Source organism: Psammomys obesus, unplaced genomic scaffold, assembly GCF_907164565.1.
Source record: "Psammomys obesus unplaced genomic scaffold, mPsaObe1.curated_primary_1811, whole genome shotgun sequence".
In the NCBI taxonomy this organism is placed as follows: Eukaryota; Metazoa; Chordata; class Mammalia; order Rodentia; family Muridae; genus Psammomys; species Psammomys obesus.
The window spans coordinates 42,306,455-42,329,199 of NW_026592118.1; the positions used below are offsets into that span (position 1 = coordinate 42,306,455).

Genomic DNA, 22,745 nt, shown 5'->3' on the forward strand with positions numbered 1-22,745 from the left:
GTGTGTGTGTGTGTGTGTGTGTGTGTGTGTGTGTGTGTGTGTGTGTGTGTGAGATGAAGGGTGGGTTAGGCAAGCAGTCCCCAGTGGCACCAACAGAAAATATTGTTTGCTTGCAAACAAACAAGAGAATCAGAACTTAAGAAAGCTGATGATGTCATGACTATTTCTAACCCCACTTAAGCATGTTTAGTATTTTCCAAAGTAGCTCATTTTGGTTGGTAATGCTTACTTAGCCAGACAGGAAATCTCAAAAATGCCTCCAGAAAAGTTTTGGAGGGGCCTTTATAGTCATAATAATCAGTAGCTCAAAACAAACAAATGCAATGTCCAAGGAAGGTTCTAGAACATTGACAAGGCCCCTCAAATGCTGGGATTCTGGGTGGGTTCAGGGAAAATGACTTTTCCCTTGGCTTCTCCTTTACTAGCAAGGAGTCAGTTTCTCCAAACTTTCCCCAGATGATCACAGATGCAAATGAAGGCTTTTAACCCAGTTCTTTCACCCTCACTTTCTGTTATACCTGGAGTTCAGAGGTGTAAATTCTCTGGTACCCAGGGAAAACCTTCTGTAAGATACAGGATGATGGTCTTCCTACTGAGCCTTTGTTAAGTTCAAATACGCAGAGAGGCCAATCCTGCTGATGACACATTAGGCAAGTGAGGAATGTAAAACATTAATAAATCTCACACATCTCTCTCTCACACACACACACACCAATAATAATAATAATAGTAACTTTTAAAATGAGAAAGCAAGATGTCTCAGGAAGTTAATGTAATTGCTTACAAGCCAAGTGAGCTAAATTTGACACCTGGAACCCATGTAAAGGAAGGAGAGATCCAACCCCACAGAACTTTACTCTGATGCCTGCACACACACACACACACACACACACACACACACACACACACACAATACCAGTCAGTTGCTGTAATTCTAATGTCTGATCTTTGATGCGGGGGGGGGGCTGTCCCAGTGGGAAATGCAAGCAAACAGTGGCTTTTTCCCCTCATTTACTAGTAAAAGCACCACAAGCCCATAACCTTGGCATGAAAGTGCTGTCTTCTTGCAAGAAAAACATTGCTTAAAGTTCTTATAGCACTTTGGTTATAAAGATGAGCTAATGGGATACCGAGCCCTGCCCAAATGCTCGGCGGAACAATGGTAGGGCACACTCGCACAGATCCAAACTGTGTCCTCTAAACAGGCACAACACTCTGTGAACACTGCCACGAAGCAAAGAATGTACCAGGACTGTGCAAGGCTCTCAGTTCTGAGAGTGGAGCATCACTGACTTCTAAAGATATGTAATTAAAGCTATAGGTTAAACAACCATAACTAAAAATTTTAAAATCAAAACTAGTTGAAAGCTCTGTGATATGAGTGTGTGTGTGTGTGTGTGTGTGTGTGTGTGTGTGTGTGTGTGTGTGTGTCTTCATGTGCCTACGTGTAGGGCCCAGAGCAAGCTGTCAGGAACGTTGGCTATCACTCTTGGTCTTGTACCTTAGGACAGGGCCTGTCACTGAATCTGAAACTCATCCCTTTTGCCAGGTTGGCTGGAAGCTCTTGGGATCCACCTGTCTTGGCTCCTCAATGCTTTTTTTTTGCATTTTGGGGGGGATTTGAACTCATGTCCTCATGCTTGTTCTGTTACCCACCGAGCCATCTCCACAGCCCTTAAGGTTTATGATACTTTGAAGTATCAGTCTTAAAAGTTTTATATTTTTTATTTTAAATTTCAGATTGCCTGATCAGGGATGGTTGATCAACCGGTAAAGTCCATGCCAGTATTTCAAAATCTGAGAAAATCCAAAATCTGAACAATTTCTGGTCCCCAGTAATTTTGAAAGGGATATTCAACTTATATTGATTGTATGTATGTTGCTATACATATTTCCTTTTCCAGGAGTTCATGTAGTTCATATACTAATCATTTCCAATAATAAGTGACCATCTCACAAGACATCTCTTTCTCTTCCTTATGTCTGAACTGGATTTTTGCAGGACTGAGCAATTGCTTAACCGCTTTCACTGCCTCTGCTTCGTTTCCTTTTTAATACAACATTTTTATTAATTCTTTGAGAAATTCATGCAGTACATCTTGATCATCTTCACCCTCACTCTTCCCTGGCTCCCTACCTCCATGCACGCTCAGACTTCGCGTCCTCTCTTTTCTTTTTTAATAACTTATCCAAGCCAGTGTGTTGTCCGTATACTCCTGGGTGTGGAGTCCCGTGCTCGAACATGGTCCTCACTGCGCGTCCTTACCCTTAAGGAATATTGACTGTTGCCCAGAAGCCACCACCTGTCCGGACTGCTTCCAATTCTTAAGTGTAGAATATATCTTAAAATGAACTTTAAACGTGACTTTATGTTGTTAAGCAAGAGAGAAATACCCAAGGAAACCAGTAGGACAAACGAGCTTTCGTAGTTAACACTGTCCACTTAAAAGAAAATTTCCAAGCACTTCATAAGATGTCTCTCTATATAAACATGTATGTATATGAGCCTTTTCCAAAGTAATTATCACTTTTCTCAAACTAATCCTTTGTAAAAGATGTTCCCAGCCTCACTGAATGCAACAACTAGCATTTCTTTAATGTTAAAATCCACACTTCACTTTTAATCTCCTTTGCTAGCCCTGACGCACACCCCAGAGAGGGAGGTTTCACTGCCCTATCTATTTGCTTTATCTTGCAGACCAGTTCCCCAACTCCTCCCAGAATGGAGCATGCAGACAAGTACAATATCCTCTGACGGATCTGTCCCCCATTGTGACTAGTGGAGACTCTGATATATCCAGCCCGTTACTACAAAATACTGTTCACATTGACCTCAGCGCTCTAAATCCAGAGCTGGTCCAAGCAGTTCAGCACGTAGTGATTGGACCCAGTAGCCTGATTGTGCATTTCAATGAAGTCATAGGAAGAGGTAAGTGTTTCCACTCAGCTCTCTGTTAAATACAATTTTCCAGTAAGACTTTTATCTCCTCTTCTGCAGATTAAGAACTTAGACAATGCAAAGTCCCCTGACAGAGCACTGATAATGAGGTATTTGAGTTTTGCCCTGCAGAAATGCAGACCTGAAAAGCATATCCATGGAGACCGCACTGTGCATGGAAGATGTTGGATAGCATCCCCAACATAGGAGGAAAGATCTTATTTCTGCCTCATATTTCTCACACTAACTACAGTTTCTTGGAAAGTGTCACTTACTTTCCCATAAAAGTCATGCTGATTTTTTTTCACTCCTTTATCCCTTCAATCTTTCTTTATCCTAAGAGCAGTTACAATGTCTACAAAGTCTAGTGTATAGCAGCTTATGCACTGCTGGGCAGCATCAGAATGCAGGGAATTGATAGCCCTCCCCTGATCTAAGGCACCATACATCATCTCCACAATGCACTCCAATTTCTTCACACAAAGAGCTGCAATAAGCTATCCAGAGCATCAATAACTGCAAACATAAACGCTATTGGAGGAAATACTTGTCAGGAAAAGAAACCAACTAGAAACCACGAGATAAATTCTACCATAAAATCCTTAGTACTGAATGGCTTCTGCTTGCTCTTATTCTAAATGCTCTGCAGGAGGTTGTATAGGCCTCTGCTGGGATGATGCAGGAGAAACGGATGGGGTTATTGGTGGCGTGTGAGCACAGGCTCTTCTTAGCATCCTCTGTCACACTCCAGAGCTGAGCTCTGAATGAGAAAGTTGTTTCTTCACGAAAAGTGGCCTCTGTGCACCAGTGAGTACCTGTGTTGTATCACTGGCCCTGTAAAGCCGGTAGGTGTGCCAGTGTGTTTGGAGTGTAGAGCCTCACTAATTATATTCTCACTCTACATGCTGTAAAATCAAGACGTTTTTATGATGAAAGGTATCAATGTGGTGATGACTTCTCCGAAGCCACACTCATTTACAAAGCTATCAATATTAATTACTGCTTGTTTATATGACTTTTTCCATGGGAAAACGTGAGCACTCATGAGCATGGGTTTTATTGTATTCATCTTTGTGTCACAAGAGGGTAGCCCCATACCTGCTACTCATATTCAATGCACTTAGGATAGCTTTCCTGACTCCATGAATCAAATGAATGACGTACCCAGCTATCAGACATTTGACACCTCTGGGAAAAATTACTGCCACTGTTGAAAGGCCACCGTTGGGGAAGCAAGTGAGTAAAGTCAGAGGGAAGTTCATGAGTGAGTCAGAGTGAAATTGGCTTCACTTAGTCAACTGGCTTTTGATTCCTGCCAACCTGGCTTATATATTAACCAGTGACTAACAGGGGAAATCCTTACTGCATAATACCTTATTTATAATCATTTACTGGAATGTAGAAAGCTTATTTTATTCTTATTCAAGTGGATAAAATTATTTACATGTTTTCTTAAATATTATTTGATCTTTAAAAATAGTAAATCTCCTTTATGCAGAAGGTATTATTGTGTTCAGAGGTAGCAATGATTCCATGTTTTAGTATATTAGCCTTTAAAAGAAGCCATAGTACCTACAATTTTCACCATATATTAAATAATCACATTGCTTATACCATGGAGAGAAATGTATTTCATCTATATTTATGTCCAAACACGTGTACGATAAAGAGTTGTATTATTCAAGTGTCATAAGCAATGTACCTTTGCCTTACAGAAAAAGAGAGATGAAGGGCTTGATAAATAATTATTGCATTAGCCAATATCATATAACTTTAATCAAGTTCTCTTTCAATAGGGCATTTTGGCTGTGTCTACCATGGGACGCTGTTGGACAGTGATGGCAAGAAAATTCACTGTGCTGTGAAATCCTTGAATAGTAAGTTGTGTTTAATAGTGAAAGGGTGCATTTGTGGTTTATAAACTGACAGCCTATAATGAAGTGTTGATTTACACTTTCCCTTGTGGAAAAAATCATCTGCTGCTGAAACTGTGGAATTAATCCTGAAAATATGTTTAGTCTAAACACTTATTAAGGTAGTCCCTCTGAAATTAGCCCACGGAGAGCTAATCGGTAAGGGAGTGAGAGCAGTGAGTCTCTTAGATGAACTGAGTGTCATTTAGCCACGTTACACTTATAATATTTGTTCTGCAAATGACATTTATGGAAACTATTGGAAGCACGTTGGCACATGCCATAGTAATGACTCACTTTACCCAGAGACACTACTGTCATTATTTTTTTAACCACAAATTTCATTTTCAGAAAGAAAGATTAAAAACTGAAATAGTGCAATCGGGTGAAATGTGCTGGCGGGAAACTGAAAAATCTTAAGTATGATAATTCCTCACTTATCCACGTGTTTGGGGAATGAGGTGTTCCACAGAAATACATTTCCTAAGAAAACCCAACTTGCCCTTTTTTAATGAGGCAGTGTTTCCTAAAGGTTAGCTGTTAACTAGAAAACTCTTAAGATGAAGGGCACACACTCCTTAAAAACCAAGGCATATTTATAAATGCAAACTTAGTGTTTCTTGATGCAGAGACATAATTATGGCGGGGGGGGGGAACCAACAATGGGCAAGCCATTGTTCTCACCATCTAAGAGGATTCCTGGCTCCACCCTTGTAAAAGCAAGATTTTACAATACTTTCTTTCTAATTTTGTAATTTTCTACTTTAGAATTTGAAGCAACCTGAAAAATGTTAGCCAACCTTGTTACCAATTTGTATTAGAACTAATAACCTTTAAATGTAGAATTAGTAGGAAGGAAGAGGAGGACCTCCCCATCAGTGGATTTGGGGAGGGGCATGCGTGAAGAAGGGGAAGGGAGGGTGGGATCGGGAGTGGAGGAGGGAGGGGCTTATGGGGGAGATACAAAGTGACTAAAGTGTAATTAATAAAAATAACAAGAAAGAAAGAGAGAGGAAGGAAGGAAGGAAGGAAGGAAGGAAGGAAGGAAGGAAGGAAAGAAAGAAAGAAAGAAAGAAAGAAAGAAAGAAAGAAAGAAAGAAAGAAAGAAAGAAAGAAAGAAAGAGAATTAATGGGTTTCCCTGCCAGGTACTCTATCCCAGAACTGCTTCAGCTCTTTTACATATAAATCGAATCTCCATGGTGAGCATCATTCTGGATGGTTTTGTTGGATATTCACCACAAAATAATTAAAGGGACAGTCCACATTGACTCCTGAAGCCAACTGTGCTAGATTATGTATACTGATTCACCAACTGGCTTCAAAGGAAAGCGTGCTGCCATTTTCACTCAGAACAGCCCTAACCCCAAGAAAACGCTCTGTCCCTGTTATGTGGTTATTGTTGTCAGTCGGCATTGATGTCGTCATCTGTTCCAGGTCTTAGAATGCACAATGTTTCTAAAAAGCAGCCAACATTGTAATGAACGCCAAAGAGATACTAGTGAAATTTATGTTGATGCTCGCTAACTCTTCATTGGTGTGTTCTTGTGCCCTCAGTATGTCTTTCTAGACATAGTCAGAAAGGACTGTACTATAAACTAACTATTTAGAGGAGAGATGGCTCGGTGAGTAACAGCAATGGCTGAGTAAGCATATGGACCTATGTTCAGATCTCTGGACTCATAAAGAAAAAAACAAAACAGCGTGGCCACAAGTGCTATATGCCCAGTACTGTGGGGATCAGAGACAAGAGGTTACTGGGGCTTGCTGGTCACCAGCCTCGGTCCAAATACAGTGAAATACCTTGTCTCAGAGGACTGGTACAGAGAGCCAAACAGCAGGTCCGTGGATGTCATTCTTGGCCTCTGTACACACACACACACACACACACACACACACACACACACATCACCTACTTAGTTGGGGAGGGTGTAGCTCAGGGTTAGAGCACTTACGTATACAGGGCTCAAATCAACCCTCAGCACAAAGCAGGGACAGGGACCTACTTGTACATGGCTTCTAGTGGTTGGCCCTCAAATTCTCCTAGATCACTAATCGTTGAACTATGGCCCACAAGCTGTTTCCATGGGCAAGACATTGAGACACAGTCATTTGCTGCCGATACTTTCATGGTTCAACAGTCGAGTTAAGTGTTTGCAACAGACACCACATGGACCGTGAGGCCAGACAGTATATAACCGACTAGAACAGCGCTTGACAGCCCAGGCCCTGGACACTGCCTGGATGGAATAGTGTGCTTCTTTGTTCTTTGTTTTTGTTTTCAGGAATCTGTCTAAGAGAATCTAGGCTCCTACCTGAGACCGGTTGTTTTCAGGACTCTATTGTACAAACATGTCAGTGGCAACTTGATGACATTGTGCAGTGTGACAGTGTTGGGGCTCCGGAAACAATACCCTACAAGACGGGGCTTTGGTTTGCTGAGTTGTTTGAACTAAAGGGCATTTGACTAGCCTCTTCCTGCCTGTCTGCCACCTCTCTGACTCCAGGGCTGCTTCATTCCTCAAAGTGCGCCTTATAAAATAGAACTCCTCCCAGACCAAGGCAGATCACAGAAACTGGAGTCACTCTTCCCAAAAGCCAGGCATAGGACTTTGAAATATTCTGAGAATCTTCTTCCTTCCTGTGTTTGAGCTAGGTGGCCACAAATTTTTTCCTACTCGTATTGTCAGATAGCTACTTATAAGACCCTCATTCTAGAAAGGGCCCTACTTACACCCAGGAAGGAAGGATGCAGTCATACACAAACACACACACACACACACACTACTCAAACAGACAAGTTTTTCTGGGTCCCCTTTCAGCTGGTTGCCATTCATGAGGTCACAGGCTTTGATCCAGTCATGTTTTCCACAGCTGTCTATTTTTCATCAAATCCAAGCATAGAAGAAACAGTTCCCCTGGGTGCTTAGATCTCCATTTCTGAAGGTCCCCATGTCTTATAAAGCTCATTTTGAAAGATGTTGTGTGAGGCTATAGAGATGGCTCAGCAGTTAAGAGAGCGTCCTGCTTTTCTGGGGACTCAGGTTTGGTTCCCAGCAGCCACCATTGGTGGATCGCAGTCATCTGGTGCACACACACATACAGACACAGACACGGAAACACATACACACACTAATAGTAATAAGTAAAACAAAATGTTTAAAAGGAGATGTTATACTTTTCCGTTGTCAGTTCTTAGTTATAGGATTCTCATGATAGGTAAGAAAAGTGAATTAAAAAAAAAAAACTTTCTGCCAGGACACACCTTCAATAGACATACTGTAGAAAGAACGCCCTAAGGCTGAAGCACCATCCAGACAAGGTGTCACCTGTTTGTTTTTATATTTTTTTGCTATTTCTGTCTAAATCTGAAGAAGTGTCCTCTGTCCTCTTCCGAAGCTAACATCTCAACACTGAATTCCCCAGGAATCACGGATATAGAGGAAGTCTCCCAGTTTCTGACTGAGGGAATCATCATGAAAGATTTCAGTCACCCCAATGTTCTCTCACTCTTGGGGATCTGCCTTCGGAGCGAGGGGTCCCCTCTGGTGGTTCTGCCCTATATGAAACACGGAGATCTTCGAAATTTCATCCGAAATGAGACTCACGTGAGTACTTTATTAAGCTTAGTCCCTCGAAAATTAGCCGCCAGCTGGCCATTCCTTAAACATGTTTGTTTGATTGTTTCAATTTTTGGGAGGTGAGACGGGGCGTTTCTGTACTTTGGGCTGACCTAGTACTTACTCTGTAGCCCAGTCTGGCCTCAAATTCTCTGTAGTCTGCCTCTCTCGGCTTGCCGAATACTGACATTACAAGCCACGTGACACCACCTCTTGGCTTGTCTCCCCGGCCCCCCCCCCTTTTTTTTTTTTAAAGATTTTACTTTATTTTCACTTTATGTGTGTGAGTGTTTACCTGCGTGTATGTGTGCACAGTGTACATGCCTGGTACCCGGCACCCTACGAGGACATCATACCGCCGGGAACTAGAATTACAAACAATTATGAGCCACCATGTATGGGCAGAGCAACAAATCAAGTCCCCTGATGAAGCAGCAGATGCTCTTAACACTGAGACATCCTTCCAGCCCGTTTGTTTGTTCGCTTGGTTCTTTGTTTCGTGTACTGGGTGTGTGTACATGCGCCTATGGGAACACTTGCGCAGGGCAAAGTGAATGAATGACACTGGGCGTCCTCCTCAGTTCTTTCTCTACCTTAGTTTTTGAGACAAGGTCTCTCACTGAAAATGGAGTTCACCACTTTGCCTAAATTAGCTAGCCAGTGAGCCTCTAGGATCTGCCTGTCTCTGGCCCCTGCTCAGGAGTGAGTGAGTGAGAGAGTGAGTGAGAGAGTGAGTGAGTGAGAGAGACAGTGAGTGAGTGATTATCATACGCCATACCAATACCGCCCCACCTGGCTTTTAGGTGGATGCCAGGGGTCTGAATTCAGGTTCCCAGGCTTGGCAAAGCACACACTTTACCCCCTGAGCTATCTCCCCAGCTCTAACATAAGCATTTGAGTCTTACAAAAAAAAAACTCACCAGTCCAAGCCTCGGCTACGTAGTTAAATGCTGCTTTAGAAGAAGGAGGAATATCTCACAAATAATTTCTTATATTGATCAAATGTTGAAATACTATTTTAGAAAACTTGGGTTAAAAACATATTATGATATGTCTTATCTATCTTTATTAAAGTAAATGTGTATCTTACTGTATGTTATACCAAGTAGTGTTGTGCTAGACAATAAACAAATAGATAATCACTATAAATGTGTATGTTCACATACACACTAGCTCACGGAGTAGGAGTTTAGTGGATTTTGTTCACTCCTGTGTCTCCGGTGCTCAGCATGTAGGCTCCTAATAAATGTTAGTTGGATAAATGAGGGGGTTACAAAAAATGACTACAGCTTGTGTGGGTATAAGTTTTTCTTTTCTTTTTTTATTATATAAATGCAGGTTTATTTGGAGCAGCTCAGGAGGGGGAGGAAGAGAGAGAAAAGTGCAGAGAGAGAGGAGATCCAGAGAGAAGAGGAAAGACCCAGAAAGAGAGAGAGGAAAGATCCAGAGAGAGAGAGAGAGAGATGCATTTTCTGCATGACACTTATACCAGGACATGAGGTTGAGTGAGCTTTGGCCAGACCAGGGCTGAGGAGGGTGAAGTGAGGAGCTCCAGAACTAAACTGACCTGATGGCCTCAGGCTTGGCTAGTGCTGACACGGGCCCTGTGGGAGTCAACCAAGTGACTTTGCTCCTCATCAAAAATGGTTGCATAAACATGAAGCCAAATGAGCTCTAGGACATGAAAGACATCGTTTCTCTTCAGCCAAAATGATAAAACACCCTCAGGATGTCAATTTCTTTTTTTCAGATAAAGTGAACTGACATTTCACAAGCATCAGGTTAACTCTGTCATCTCTCTGATGAGTCAGTAAGTCAGTTTAGATATGCTACCTTTTCTGCAGCACTGTTTTCCCAGGATTAAAGCGTGAGAGAGATGTCCTACTGTCCATTACAGAACAGGAGCTGGCCTCCCGAAGCCCAGAGAGCAGTTATTGGCACCTAGCACATATGTCCTAAGAGGATGTCTAGGCTCCAAGATGTGGCCTGTCCACAGGCTGTGCACTAGCAGGGACCGCAGCCCATCTGTCCGGGTTCTCACTGAAATACTGTGCCACAAGCTCTATGATAGCTACTGAAGGAGAGACAGCCCATTATGGATAATAAGATCCTTCTTGGCAAATAGAATAGACACCGGAAGTGGCTGAAGAGAAGAAAAAGGACTGGACCCTACAATAGAGTTCCTCTGAAACACTCCACCCAGCAGGGATTCAGAGCAGGTTCTGAGACTCACAGCCAAACTTTGGGCAGAGTGCAGGGAGTCTTATGGAAGAGTGAAGGAATAGAAAGACCCAAAAGGGACAGGAGTGCCAGAAGGAAACCAACAAAGCCAACAAATCTGGGCCCAGGGGCGCCTGCAGAGACTGATACTTCAACCAAGGACCATGTACAGAGAGGACCTAGACCCTCTGCTCAGTTGTAGCCCATAAGCAGCTCAGTCTCCATGTGGGTTCCCTAGTAAGTAGAGCAGGGGTTGTCTCTGACATGAACTCCATTGCCTGCTCTTTGATCACACACACATACCCAAGTCGGGTGGCCTTCCAGGCCACAGAGGAAGAGGATGCAGGCAGTCTCCATGAGACTTGATAAGCTGGGGTCAGATGGTAGGGGAGGAGGGTTCCTCCATTCTGAGGAATAGGGGAGGGGGCTGGGGGAAGAGGGAGGGAGGGAGATACAATCAGGATATAACATGAGTAAGTTATAAATAATAAATTTAAATAAAAATAAAGTGCTGTATTTGTGAAGAATACTATAGTGTGAATCAGTAACAACATAGTTTTAGAGAAATAAAGTTTTATGAGAGTTTCTACATAAAAAAAAAAAGACGCTTTTCAGGGCTGTCAGACACAGTGAGATCTGTAACTTCAGATTTCAGTCCTCCAGTTACTAAAGCCTTCTCTCTGCTCCTGCAGCTTTGGGGGTGACACTTGCAGAGCAGGGGATGTCCCTGTTGTCTGTGCTGGCGGCTAACTGGAGCTTTAGTTCCCATGAGCTTCCAACAGACTTCAGTGATCTCCTAACAAACCACTTAGGAGAGGTTTGATTTTTCCCTGAGATCTTCTGCATTTACCAAGCTGCTTTGGCATCCAGAGCCTTGCTGACCACTAGCGGGATTGTCCCTTTGGGGCTAACTTGTTGAAGTAGCCTTTAGGGTGTGCCTTTCAAAGGCAAACCAACCCATGCAGCAACCTCTTCCTCACCTATCCTCCTAGGGCCAGGCCTGAGGAGACCACAAGAGACAGCCCTATCTGCAGAGCCTGCTCCAACTGTTTAAAGGAGCCAAGGCTGCTCTTGTCCCACACCTTCCCAGGGAAACTACAATGAAGTATCTCACCCATGCTTTTCCCTCACCGCCTCCTGACTATCCCTGATGATACTTTCCCACAGAGCCCTGCACGTGTGGTGTGCTACATTCTTTTGTAAACTGGGAGAAGTAAACTATCTTTTCAACAAGATCAATCTCCTGATCAATTTGTCAAAACCTATATTTCAAAACATCTGTATTTGCCCATCTGGAAAATAGAGACTGTAACAGCACCCAAACAGAAGTGTGTATGAAATAAATAGAATTTACAGAACTCATCTAGACTGGAGCTTTGTATACAGTACTACGTAACAAATAGTTGTGGCTCTCCACAGGGCATGAATTATTATTTGAGACAAGATAAGTCATATAAACATTGCCATATTCTGAGATCACTGTTAGAACACTGAGTGCTTAGTTTATGCTTTTCCGACTCTCTTTGATTGCAGAACCCAACTGTAAAAGATCTTATAGGATTTGGTCTTCAAGTAGCCAAAGGCATGAAATATCTTGCCAGCAAAAAGTTTGTCCACAGAGACTTAGCTGCAAGAAACTGCATGTAAGTATGAAAATGTCTCTGTTCGCAAAGTACAAATGAAGTGTTTGTTTCTCCCAAGTAGAGATGTTTTCTCAGCGAGAAGTCGGTCTTTCCTGGCCTAGTTGAGTGGATGTGTAAGCCCCTGGGTGTAGGTGGGGCTTTTAGTTTTATCAAACAAAGCATTTAAAAGGTTGCTCCGCAGGGGATCTCCAACAGCTGCTGTGTACTCCAGCTTTTCTGGGTCCTTCCCACCAGCACTCTCCAGTGTTGTGGTTTCACACTGTATTAGTGTTCGGGGGAGAGAATTTGATCTTCAGCGTTTGACAGTGAAAAAGAAAAGCTGGCTAACAGGAATACCCGGGTAGCGTAACTCCCAACAGCAGCTTTGAAATCAGCCTGCAGAAGCAGCGCTACCAAAAATGGTATCCGGGAATGAATATACAAAGACTTTTTATTTGGGTCTGGCTGCCTGGCTGTGGAACAACAGTCAACAGTTTATAACTGGGTCCCTGCTTTCCCTCGAAGAGCACAGATTCATGGCTCGTGGTATGTGTGAATGAAAGAGCTATGCTATTAGTTTTCTACCTGGCTTTCGCTCAGGCTAACATCATAAAAGTATGCTAAACAAAGGATACACAGCCTTAGTTAGGAGAAAGCGTTTGTCTTGGCGTCGTTGTTTTTTAACACGACAACTTTCCCAGGTGCTTTGCCTTCTCTCTCGTTACCTCACTGATGGCACCTGGGAGTTTTATGTGCTGGCTAGCTTATTTTAGAACAACAACAAAGTAAAATAGCAGTTCCATAGCCTGTCCATTCCATGGAACATACTGTGAGTAAGATAACTCAGGAAGACTGCTGATGTCGGTGACTGCATTGGGTAGGCCTGATGCCCTGTTTATTTTGCATCCAAGGAAAGCTAGGTGGACTCTGGCTTTACCTTTTTTCCAAACCTACAATACAGCAAAATGCCATGTCATTCGTAATGTCTTTCTTCAGCCGGTGGAATTTGTAATGTAAATGTCAAGCATTTTTATTCAGGAATTCCACTGTAATTTAGCGTCAGTCAATAGGCCAGGGGAAATTATGGATCTCTAACACTGGAGGTACTTTTTAAAATCTATAGACATTCAGCACTGTTGTAAATTATTCTACTTCAGTCAGTAATGATTTTTCTCCTGTAGGTTGGATGAAAAATTCACTGTCAAGGTTGCTGATTTTGGTCTTGCCAGAGACATGTACGATAAAGAATACTACAGTGTCCACAACAAAACAGGTGCAAAACTGCCAGTGAAGTGGATGGCTTTAGAGAGTCTGCAAACACAGAAGTTTACGACAAAGTCAGATGTGGTAATGTAGTCCTCATTCCTAAATTTCTCTTTCTTTCCCATAGTTATGTATGATAACATGTTTATTTTTTAATACCATTAATTGCAGTGTATCTTCATGTGTAAAACTGGAATTGATTGTCCAGTACATAACAAACTATATTCAGGAATTCTCTTGTTTATTCAAAAATACTTGTTGACTGAAGCATTCCCCCCCCCATGACCCGGTAACCTCTTAGAGGCCCTGTCTCCAAACACCATCACACACAGATATCTAGGCTAATGATATTTTTATGAGAGTCCAAAAGAAGTCATTTGAAAGAATCTACACACTAAGGTGAGCAGGCAGGTAGAAAGCCTGAAGTCCTAGGAGTGTCTACCATGGAAGCCAGAGGAAGAGAAAAATGTCAAAAGGGATGTGGGTGGAGGAAGCAGCAAGGTCACTGTCCTCACTAGTTCAAAAGAGCCTTGACCTTGTTTGGCCTCTTAGGACTTGAATGGTTTCTGAGGCTACAGTATCCTTGGAGTGTGAGTGCTGCATGAAACCCAAGTACACTGTCTTCTCACATGCAGCAAGTCTGGACAAGTGTGATGGTTAGCTAGAAAAACATTTGATGGTTTACCCTGAAGGATGCAGCCACAAATCTGTGCCATCAGCACACAAGACATCCTGGAGATGTCCCTGGAGGATGTGACCTTCAAAAGAGAATGTTGGCAGCTGCAGAGAGATGACGTGGGATGGGGACTGAGGGTACTAGTGAGAAGTCATCTCATTCCCTTGTCAGCCAGCAGAGAAGGGGGCACTCTATGGGCCAGTCAAAGAAGTAGTGCTCATCTAGGTTCTGACCCTGTGAGGAAGAAGCATAGTGAAAAGAGACTTGTGGGCACATGAGATGAAAGAAAGGAAGAAAGAAAGAAAGAAAGAAAGAAAGAAAGAAAGAAAGAAAGAAAGGAAGGAAGGAAGGAAGGAAGGAAAGAGGGAGGGAAGTGGGAGGGAGAGAAAGAAAGAAAAGAAAGAAGAGAGAGAGAAGAAGAAAAAGGAAGGAAGGAGGAAGGAAGGGAAAGAGAAAGAAGAGAGAGGGAGAAGGGAGGGAGAGAGAAAGAGAGAGAAGGAAGGAAGGAAGGGAGGGAGGGAGGGAGGAAGGAAAGAAAGAAAGAAAAGAAAGAGAGAGAAAGGGAGAGAGAGGAAGGAAAGGAAGGAAGGGGGAGGGAGGGAGGGAGGGAGGGAGGAAGGAAGGAAGGAAGGAAGGAAGGAAGGAAGGAAGGATAAGGTAAGAGCATACCTATCCTCAGAGAATATACTGTTCATTCAGACTTGACCACCAGAGTAACTACTAGAGAGAACCAGTGTTAACAAGTCAATAGCAAGGAGACAAGATGAAACAACCCTTTTTTTTTTATAGACAAAAGACTGAATGGGCATTATACCAAATACATGCGTGACTCGTTAGCTAATAAACACATGAAGGAAAAGCATGCCCACACAAAGATTTACATGTAAATGACTGTAGTACTATTCTTTAAAATTGCTCCCAAATCAGAACATCCCTAGAGAATGGGTCATGAAATGTGACTGACATACCTTATGCTGTACACATGCCTCAGTCTGAAAAGTGCTTGCTATGTAGGGATAGAACCTGAGTGTAGTCCCTAACACCCACGTAAAAGCCTGGCAAGGCAGTGCATACCTGCAGTTCCAGCCCTGGGGTGGCAGAAACAGGGACAGGACAATACCTGGGGCTCACTGTCCATCTTGTCTACTCAAACTGGTGTGCTCCTGGTTCCGTGAAAATTCCTGTCTTCAAAATATGAAGGTGATGGGGCTTAAAGAAATGGCTCAGCAAGTTAAATGCATTTATTGCTCTTCCAGCATTTATGTAGCAGCTAACAACCTTCCATAAATCTGGTTTCAGGGAATCCAACACCTTCTTCTGGCCTCTGTGGGTACCAAGTACATGGTAGGCAAAACACCTGTACATACAAAATAAAAATAAGGTGGATAGCCATTAAGGAAGGATCTCTGGCCTCCACACACATGCATGCACACACACACACACACACACACACACACACACACGCTTATATGCCTACATGATGCAAAGCCACTGTGCAGTATACGAAAATGACTGGCATATGCTGTAGTGCAGATAAAAGGTCCAAAATTATGTCAAGTGAAAGCAAGCAGGCTCGAAAGATAAAATGACCAATGATTCCACATTTGAGAAATTTTTAGAAAGCAGAGCCATAAACAAAACAGATCAGTGGTTGCCTGTGGTTAAGAGTTGGAATGGGTACTGATTACAGAGGGAACGTTCTGGGGTGTTCCAAGTGAGCTAAAACTGGATGGCAATATTATCTATAACCTAGCTGAAATTTCCAGCGTCTTTGATTATAACCGATAATCAGGTAGTTCTATAACCTGTAAAGTAGACGCCAGCAAGAAAAGCCTATCCTGAGAACACAAACACTAAAACAAACTTTTAAAAGAAACCGCAGAATGTCAGTGCAGTCTCTCTCCCTCTCACAGAAAGACACTGTGCCGGTGCCAGCCAGCAGGGTCGAACGGTTCTTGAGTCGGGAGTGAGGATTAATATTATTTAAATAAACACACAGCACACAGGAAACTTTTTTAAAGGTCCAGATGTGACAGCCACAGCAAAAGGCAGGCTGCTGCAGCAAGCAGTACAAGCAGCAAGTCTCAAGTCTCTGCCTCCTCCTCTGCCTCCAGCCCTCTGTTTCCTAACATTTAGATTTCCCACATTATACTTGCTTTTTGTGAAATCTTAGGTCTGGTTCATGCTCCACGTCCTCCAAGCTCTCTCCTCCAGCTCTGCTCTCCTCCTGCTCTCTCCTCGTGCTCCTCCTCCTTCTCACCCCTTCCTGTTCTCTAGCTCCTCCCCTCTTTTCTGTCCTCTGGCTCCTCCCATTGCACAACATTGTATCTAGTTGCTTTATTTGTGTCCTGTTTACACAAGAGTTGAGACAGGATGCTTGGAGCATCATCTTCAGCCTTCTTCTGCAGCAACTGTCGGCCTGTCTTTTTATTGTAGAGTTTCTAAGCCAGAGTAGAAATATCTCAGAACAATGGTTTAAATTCCATGAGGAGCCTGAGGAAGAGGTGTGATCCTCACAAGCTATCCTACCTGCTGTCACAAACAAAAGGAGATGGACTTGCAAATTCTACCCTGCCTTTAGAGAAGGTCCGGTAAAAGCAGTCTCTCCACTGAGATTTTAAATATCAAAGCAGCTGCCAGAGGCACCGCTCCGACAACACTGTACTGAGATATGTAAAACACACACAATGCTGCTTTGACAAACAATCGCTAATTGCATGGAATAATTTGTGTAAAGTTTCACTTCAAAGGCAGCATTCATAGTCTTTTGAATGTTGACATGGAACATTTCCAAAACTATGTAGTAAACTGAAAGTAGATGGAGTCCTACAAGCAGAAAAACGTGCCTATGTATATATAGGTTCTCTGTTTTAGCCAATGCCCAGGTCAAGTCTGGCCACACCAAATACTCTTAGGTGTATTCAAATCAGACAGGCATCACATCCCGTGAAATTACTCCTGCCCAGCAGTGCTGTTCAGTGGCTCTCACCTCGAACAACCTCTTCAGTAAAGTTCACATCCTCACTTGTTCAGCCCAGCTGGCTTTTTTGGCCCCCATTCTGCTTCATCTTTCAGAAGGCACCACCCATAGTCATCCAGCCCTTTCTTGAAATACCCACTTCTTTTGGCTTCTAGACACTGTGCCACATACTCCTTGGTTGTACTTTTTTTATTCTTAAGTAGCTTTCCTTCAGGATCTGTTCAGGAATCCAATGTCCCAATAGTTGAGATCATTCTATCAGCAATGACTTTTGACCCTTGTCTGAAGGTCAGCCTCAGCATCAGGACTTTCTTACACTCAAAATCAAATTCTTTCATCATCCAGCAAATCCTTAACCAGATGCCATCATTTTGCGATGTTCCTACTGCGCATCTTTTTCAGTGGACCTTTTTAGCACTTCATGTTTTAACAGCGGAAGACAATTGTGTCACCATTGCCACCACAATCTGGGTATAAAACAGTTCTGTCACCCTAAAAATGTCCTTGTGCCATTTTATAGTCAGCCTCTCTCAGGGCCTGGAAATCACCGACTTTTCCTGGAATGTTATATAAACAGAATCATAATCTGTGCCTTTTATGTCTGTCGACTTCACTCGGAACAGTGCGTTGGGAACATACATGTTGCTCTGTCAGTCGTTTTTTTGATAGGTGGGTTCAGTCTTTAGTTGCTTGAAAACTCATGAAAGTTACCATTTTGTCCGTATTTAGGCATACGTTAGGCAGTGTTCACTGTGATACTTTTGACATGACAGATCCCTAAAACTTTCTCTTCGAGCAAGACTGAGGGGGCATCAACTGAATAAAAACTTTTCATTTTTTCTCCAGATCTTGGCTATCCTTCCACTTTTGCCTTTAGGAGTTCAACTGTATCAGGTACCTCATAGAAGTGAAACGAAACATTTGTCCTTTTATGAGTAGCTTGTTTCACTTTATGTGATGTTCTCAAGGTTTAGCCATGTTGCAGCATATGATAAGACTTACTTCTTTTCTATGACTGACATTTTAATGTGTATATAAGCCTCATCTTCTTCATTCATCCATTATTAGGTGTCTTGCTCCTCATGGCTGTTATGAATTGTGCTGCAATGAACTTGCAGTAAGCAAATTGTTTGTTCTTTTTAGTTGTGTTAGATATATGCCCAGAAGTGGGAATTTCTGAACCATCTACTAGTCCTAGTTTCTTTCTTTTTTTTTTCAGTAGCATATTCCATAGGAAGTAGTTTGTCCTTCTGAGTAGTGGGTTACTGTATACATAAACCATTTAATTTGTTCACTTACCAACTGAAGGATTCTATTGTTCAGCAGTTAACTATACATAATTACAATTGTCAAGACATTTGCTTAAAGGTTTTTGCATATTTTTCTTTGGTTTTAGATGTTTAGAAGTAACACTCCTATAAGTTCAATATTTTTTAAGACAGTGCCAAATATCTTAGAGAATGTCTATATCATTTTATCTCCCCACTGGTGATCTCTGTGAGTTCCAGCCTTTCAGCCTTTTAGCATTCTCACTCACACTTGGCATTGTCAGATTTTGGGAGGTTAAGTCAATTTAATAAAGCTGGGTTTTCTTTTTTAGTCTCTATTTCACTAATGACTACTAATGTTGAGCATAGTAAGTGTCTGCTGTCCCATTCTTGTAATTTTTGGTGGAATGTCAGTTCTAACCCCTTTTGTTTTGAGTTGTTGAGTTGCATATTCTGGGTACAGGTATGCCAACAAGCATGTGTTTTCTGATAGTCTAGTACAATGCTTTTCTGGAAGCTGTGTCCCTCTAATTTTTGTCCTATAAATCCACCAACTTCTGATGTCATTGCCTAAGATGTAATCTCTATTCCCTCTCCTGTTATTGTATTTTTTTAAATCTATTTTATGTTCTTTTCCCCCCTTCCTCCTTCTCCAGCCCAATCCCTTCTAACACCCCAATACTGGGTAGGAGAAAAAGGTTAGTGGGGAGAGGGAGTGGAGTTCTCTTTAGCTACTTCCTGCTGGTTAGGGCTGTCAGGTTCCTTGGGAAAAGAAAGTTCAACCTTCGATTCAGGATATCTCTGACTTCTCCTCAAACTGCAACAACAGTAACCACAAGCAGCAGGGGGGAGCACCAGCAGCTTTCTTTTTTATCGGAACTCCTCAACACTCTCTGGCCTCTGGCATTTATTCTCTCTCAGAATTCTATCTGCAGCTTTCAAAGAGCCCTTCTCAGAGCCCGCATGAGGCAAATAGTCTGCTGCTGTGGACAATCTGAATCCGTCCCTATTGCACACCTGGGATCAAAACAAAAACATGTTATCTGTAACACTGTCCATTACAGATCCTGGACCTGATCGGCCTGCAGCTCTGGCCTTGCAACACCGATAGAGTTATTCACACTTCCAGGTTATGATCGTTGTTAATCCAGTGTAAGGATTAAATATGATAACAGTGTGGGAAGGGCGTGGTGCCTGCACTATCTGCTACAGATATGTCAGACGCCCTTCAGCCATCAGACTTGGAGTAAGGCTCCGCAGGCTTGCAGGCTTCTTACACTGAAGCACATGCCTCTGTCCTTATTCAGAATTCTCCTTCTAAGGATTTGTGAATCAGCTTCTCCATTTTTTTTTTCTTGGACAAGGTCTTATTCATGTAGTCCAGGCTGGACCCAAACTCACAGTGTAGCTTCGGGTGACCTTGGACTCCTGATCCTCTTGCTTCCACCTCCCAGATGTTAGAATTATAGGCATGGGACACCGTGCCTGGTTCTATGTGTGCTGGAGTGGAATCCTGGGCTTCATGCACTCTACCAACTGAGCCATGTCGCCAGCCCCTAGATCCTTCTGTCACCTTAAGCATGTTCGTGGTCATGGTCTCCATGCACACAGATGAATTTCAGCTTAGCCTATTTTCAACATTTGCAAACCTCCCCTCGAAGTTTTGTTTTAAACGTATTTCCCCGGCATCTGCTCCACAGGTTAGAAGTGTGACTTCTCCAGTACTAGAAATTCAGTAAAAACACAAATATATGCTGCTTTTGGAGGGAGCTAAGGGCTTAAGACAGGGTCTCTAGTAGTTCAGACTGGCTGTAAACTCATTAATCTTCGACCTCAGCTTCCACATCTAGGAGTTCAGATGTGTGCCACCATGCCCCAGCTTCATGTGTGCCCTCTTGCTGCTGCATCACTCCATCCAGAAGGCTGGTGCCTATACCTCCGAGACAATTTTTGCCTCTTCCTTGAGATTCATTTTCTTCTGACTCTTCCCATAATGTCTCTGGGTGCCCTTTCATTTTACACAACAGCTGTACCTCTTTTCTAGCATCAATCTCTATTTCAGCTGTGTTTTTATTGCACAATACTGTTTAATCAGCCCTGGGACCTATCTAGTAACTTAGACAGTGACCCACTTGTACAGGATCAAAGGTCAATAGATATTTGTTCAGTGGACTTAAATTTTAACTCAAATTCTACAGCTCAAGCGTTTGCGCCGTAATAACATTACAGAGTAAGATTTACCTGAAAAACATGGATGAGAGGCTGAGTTGACAGTGACATTATCTACCTCCCTCCTGGAGGGTATTTGATCAAAGCATTCAGTGATCTTAAAGACTCTTGAATAGGCCAGTGTGGCTTGCACTTATAACCCAGCCCTCCAGGGGCAGAAGTGGGAAGGTTGCTGCCAGTTTAAGGCCAAACAAGACTACAGGGTGAGCAGTCTCCCCATTCCTAAGAAAGAGGTTAGGGGAGCTCTTAAGGCCTATCGAGGTGGTTTGGTGGATAGGGGTGCTTACCCACCGGTCTGATGACCTCCCTGCTCCCCACCCCCATCCCACAAGGCAGGACAGAGCTGAATTCTGGGAGTTATTCTCTGACCTCTACACACTCACCATAGCATGTGTGCATTTTCACACACATATAATGATAAATAAATCATTTGAAGAAATGGGGGGGGGACTCTTGTACAGAGCAGAGGAAAGAGCCATTAACGTGATTGCTTCGGCAACTCCAACTAGAGAACTGACCCTGGAGTTCTCTAGTTTCCCTCTGTCTCGGGGAGTCAAAGACATGTATTATTCTCCTTGCAAAACACGTGACTCCTGCCAGCCCTTTTTATGTCTGGTGCTAACTTCGTTCTGTTTGCTATGGATTTTCTTTCTCTAGCACACACACAGCACCCACCACCACCCAGACTTCCTACTGGCTCTTTTGTATGGAAACGGCCTGAAAAGGTTGCTTAGAAAGAACTAATGTTCTGAGCCCCGGCACAGGCGACCTGCACGCGCTGACTTACCTCTTTGTCACCTGTCACCGTTGTCACGTATCTGGGGCTAGGGCAGGGGGAAAGATGCACTTGACCTGTGCTATTCTGTGCAGGAAGCTTTAGACCGAGAAAATGCATCTCTGTGAAGTGCAATAACACAACATGATCTGAAGGTCAGGAACTCTTTGAATGTTTGTGTCACTGCGAATTCAGATATATTTGGGGATTTTTATGGCTCGCCCAACCCCTCCATGTCCCTCTGTTCTGATAAAATACTGATACAGCTGTTTCGCATTCATCTGGCAGTGTTAGCATTTTCAGATTCATTGGAATTAGTTTTCAATAGAAAACTGTGTTGCCTAGCAATATGATTAGTTCTGCTTTTAATACAGATTTTTTACTTACACTGATTTAGAACTTCCCTTTTTACATTAACATTTAGACTCGGTGACATTTCCCCCTTTTCTGCATGTGTATGTGAGCTTGGTGTGTGTGCCTGTCTGTACATGTGTGTATAAGTGTGTGTGCTTATGGAAGCCAGACGTTGATACTTGGTGTTTTTCTCAGTCTCTCTTCATTATATTTACTGAGGCAGGATCTCTTGCTGAGCCTGTAGCTCTTTGTTTAACTAGCGTAACTAGCCAGTTTGCCCCCAGAGATCCCCTGTCTCTGCCTCCCAAAGTCTGAGACTGTAGACAGACTGCCATGCCTGCCCATGTTTTGTGAGGCTGGAGATAAGAACTCTGGTCCTTATGATTTCATAGCAAGCGCTTTTGTCCTTAGATATAGTTACCATTCCTGTCCCTTTAAATGCATGTACTTTGGGGCTTTTGTGTGCCTGCGTACCACGTGTATGCCCAGTGTCCGAAGAGGCCAGAGGAGGACTTAGATCCCTAAAGCTGAAGATAGCTCAGCAGCTATCAGCAGTGACTGTTCTCGCAGGGGACAGGGTTCTTTACCCAACAGCCGTATCAGGAGCTCACTGTCCACCTATCACAGTGTCAGGGGCTCTGATTTCGTCTGGCCTCCATGGGGATCTGTACCCACATGGTGTACATAAACTCACACAGCCACACAAGCATGTATAAACAGAATTTTTAATCCGTTTTATTTCTGGAAGGTCATTTTTATCTATAAAAATCTAAAATTGTTAAAGGAGACTGCTCATCGGAGTCTGAAATCTCAGTGCTGGGTTGAAGTTTTTAAAATCACTTTTTTTTTTTTGTGAGGAAATGATACAATGAAGTTTGAAGATTTCTCA

General features: G+C 42.9%; 1 protein-coding gene across 9 annotated transcripts in view; it reads left to right on the forward strand.

The window, feature by feature from the left end:
* Met (MET proto-oncogene, receptor tyrosine kinase) overlaps window positions 1–22,745 on the forward strand; it is a 114,809-nt gene that overhangs the window by 89,076 nt on the left and 2,988 nt on the right. For all 9 annotated transcript variants that reach the window (XM_055612696.1, XM_055612705.1, XM_055612697.1 and 6 more), the window contains 5 exons: window positions 2,699–2,929; window positions 4,735–4,815; window positions 8,276–8,457; window positions 12,223–12,332; window positions 13,493–13,658. In XM_055612696.1, the coding sequence (XP_055468671.1) occupies window positions 2,699–2,929; window positions 4,735–4,815; window positions 8,276–8,457; window positions 12,223–12,332; window positions 13,493–13,658 (770 nt within the window). The remainder of the gene's footprint in view (window positions 1–2,698; window positions 2,930–4,734; window positions 4,816–8,275; window positions 8,458–12,222; window positions 12,333–13,492; window positions 13,659–22,745) is intronic.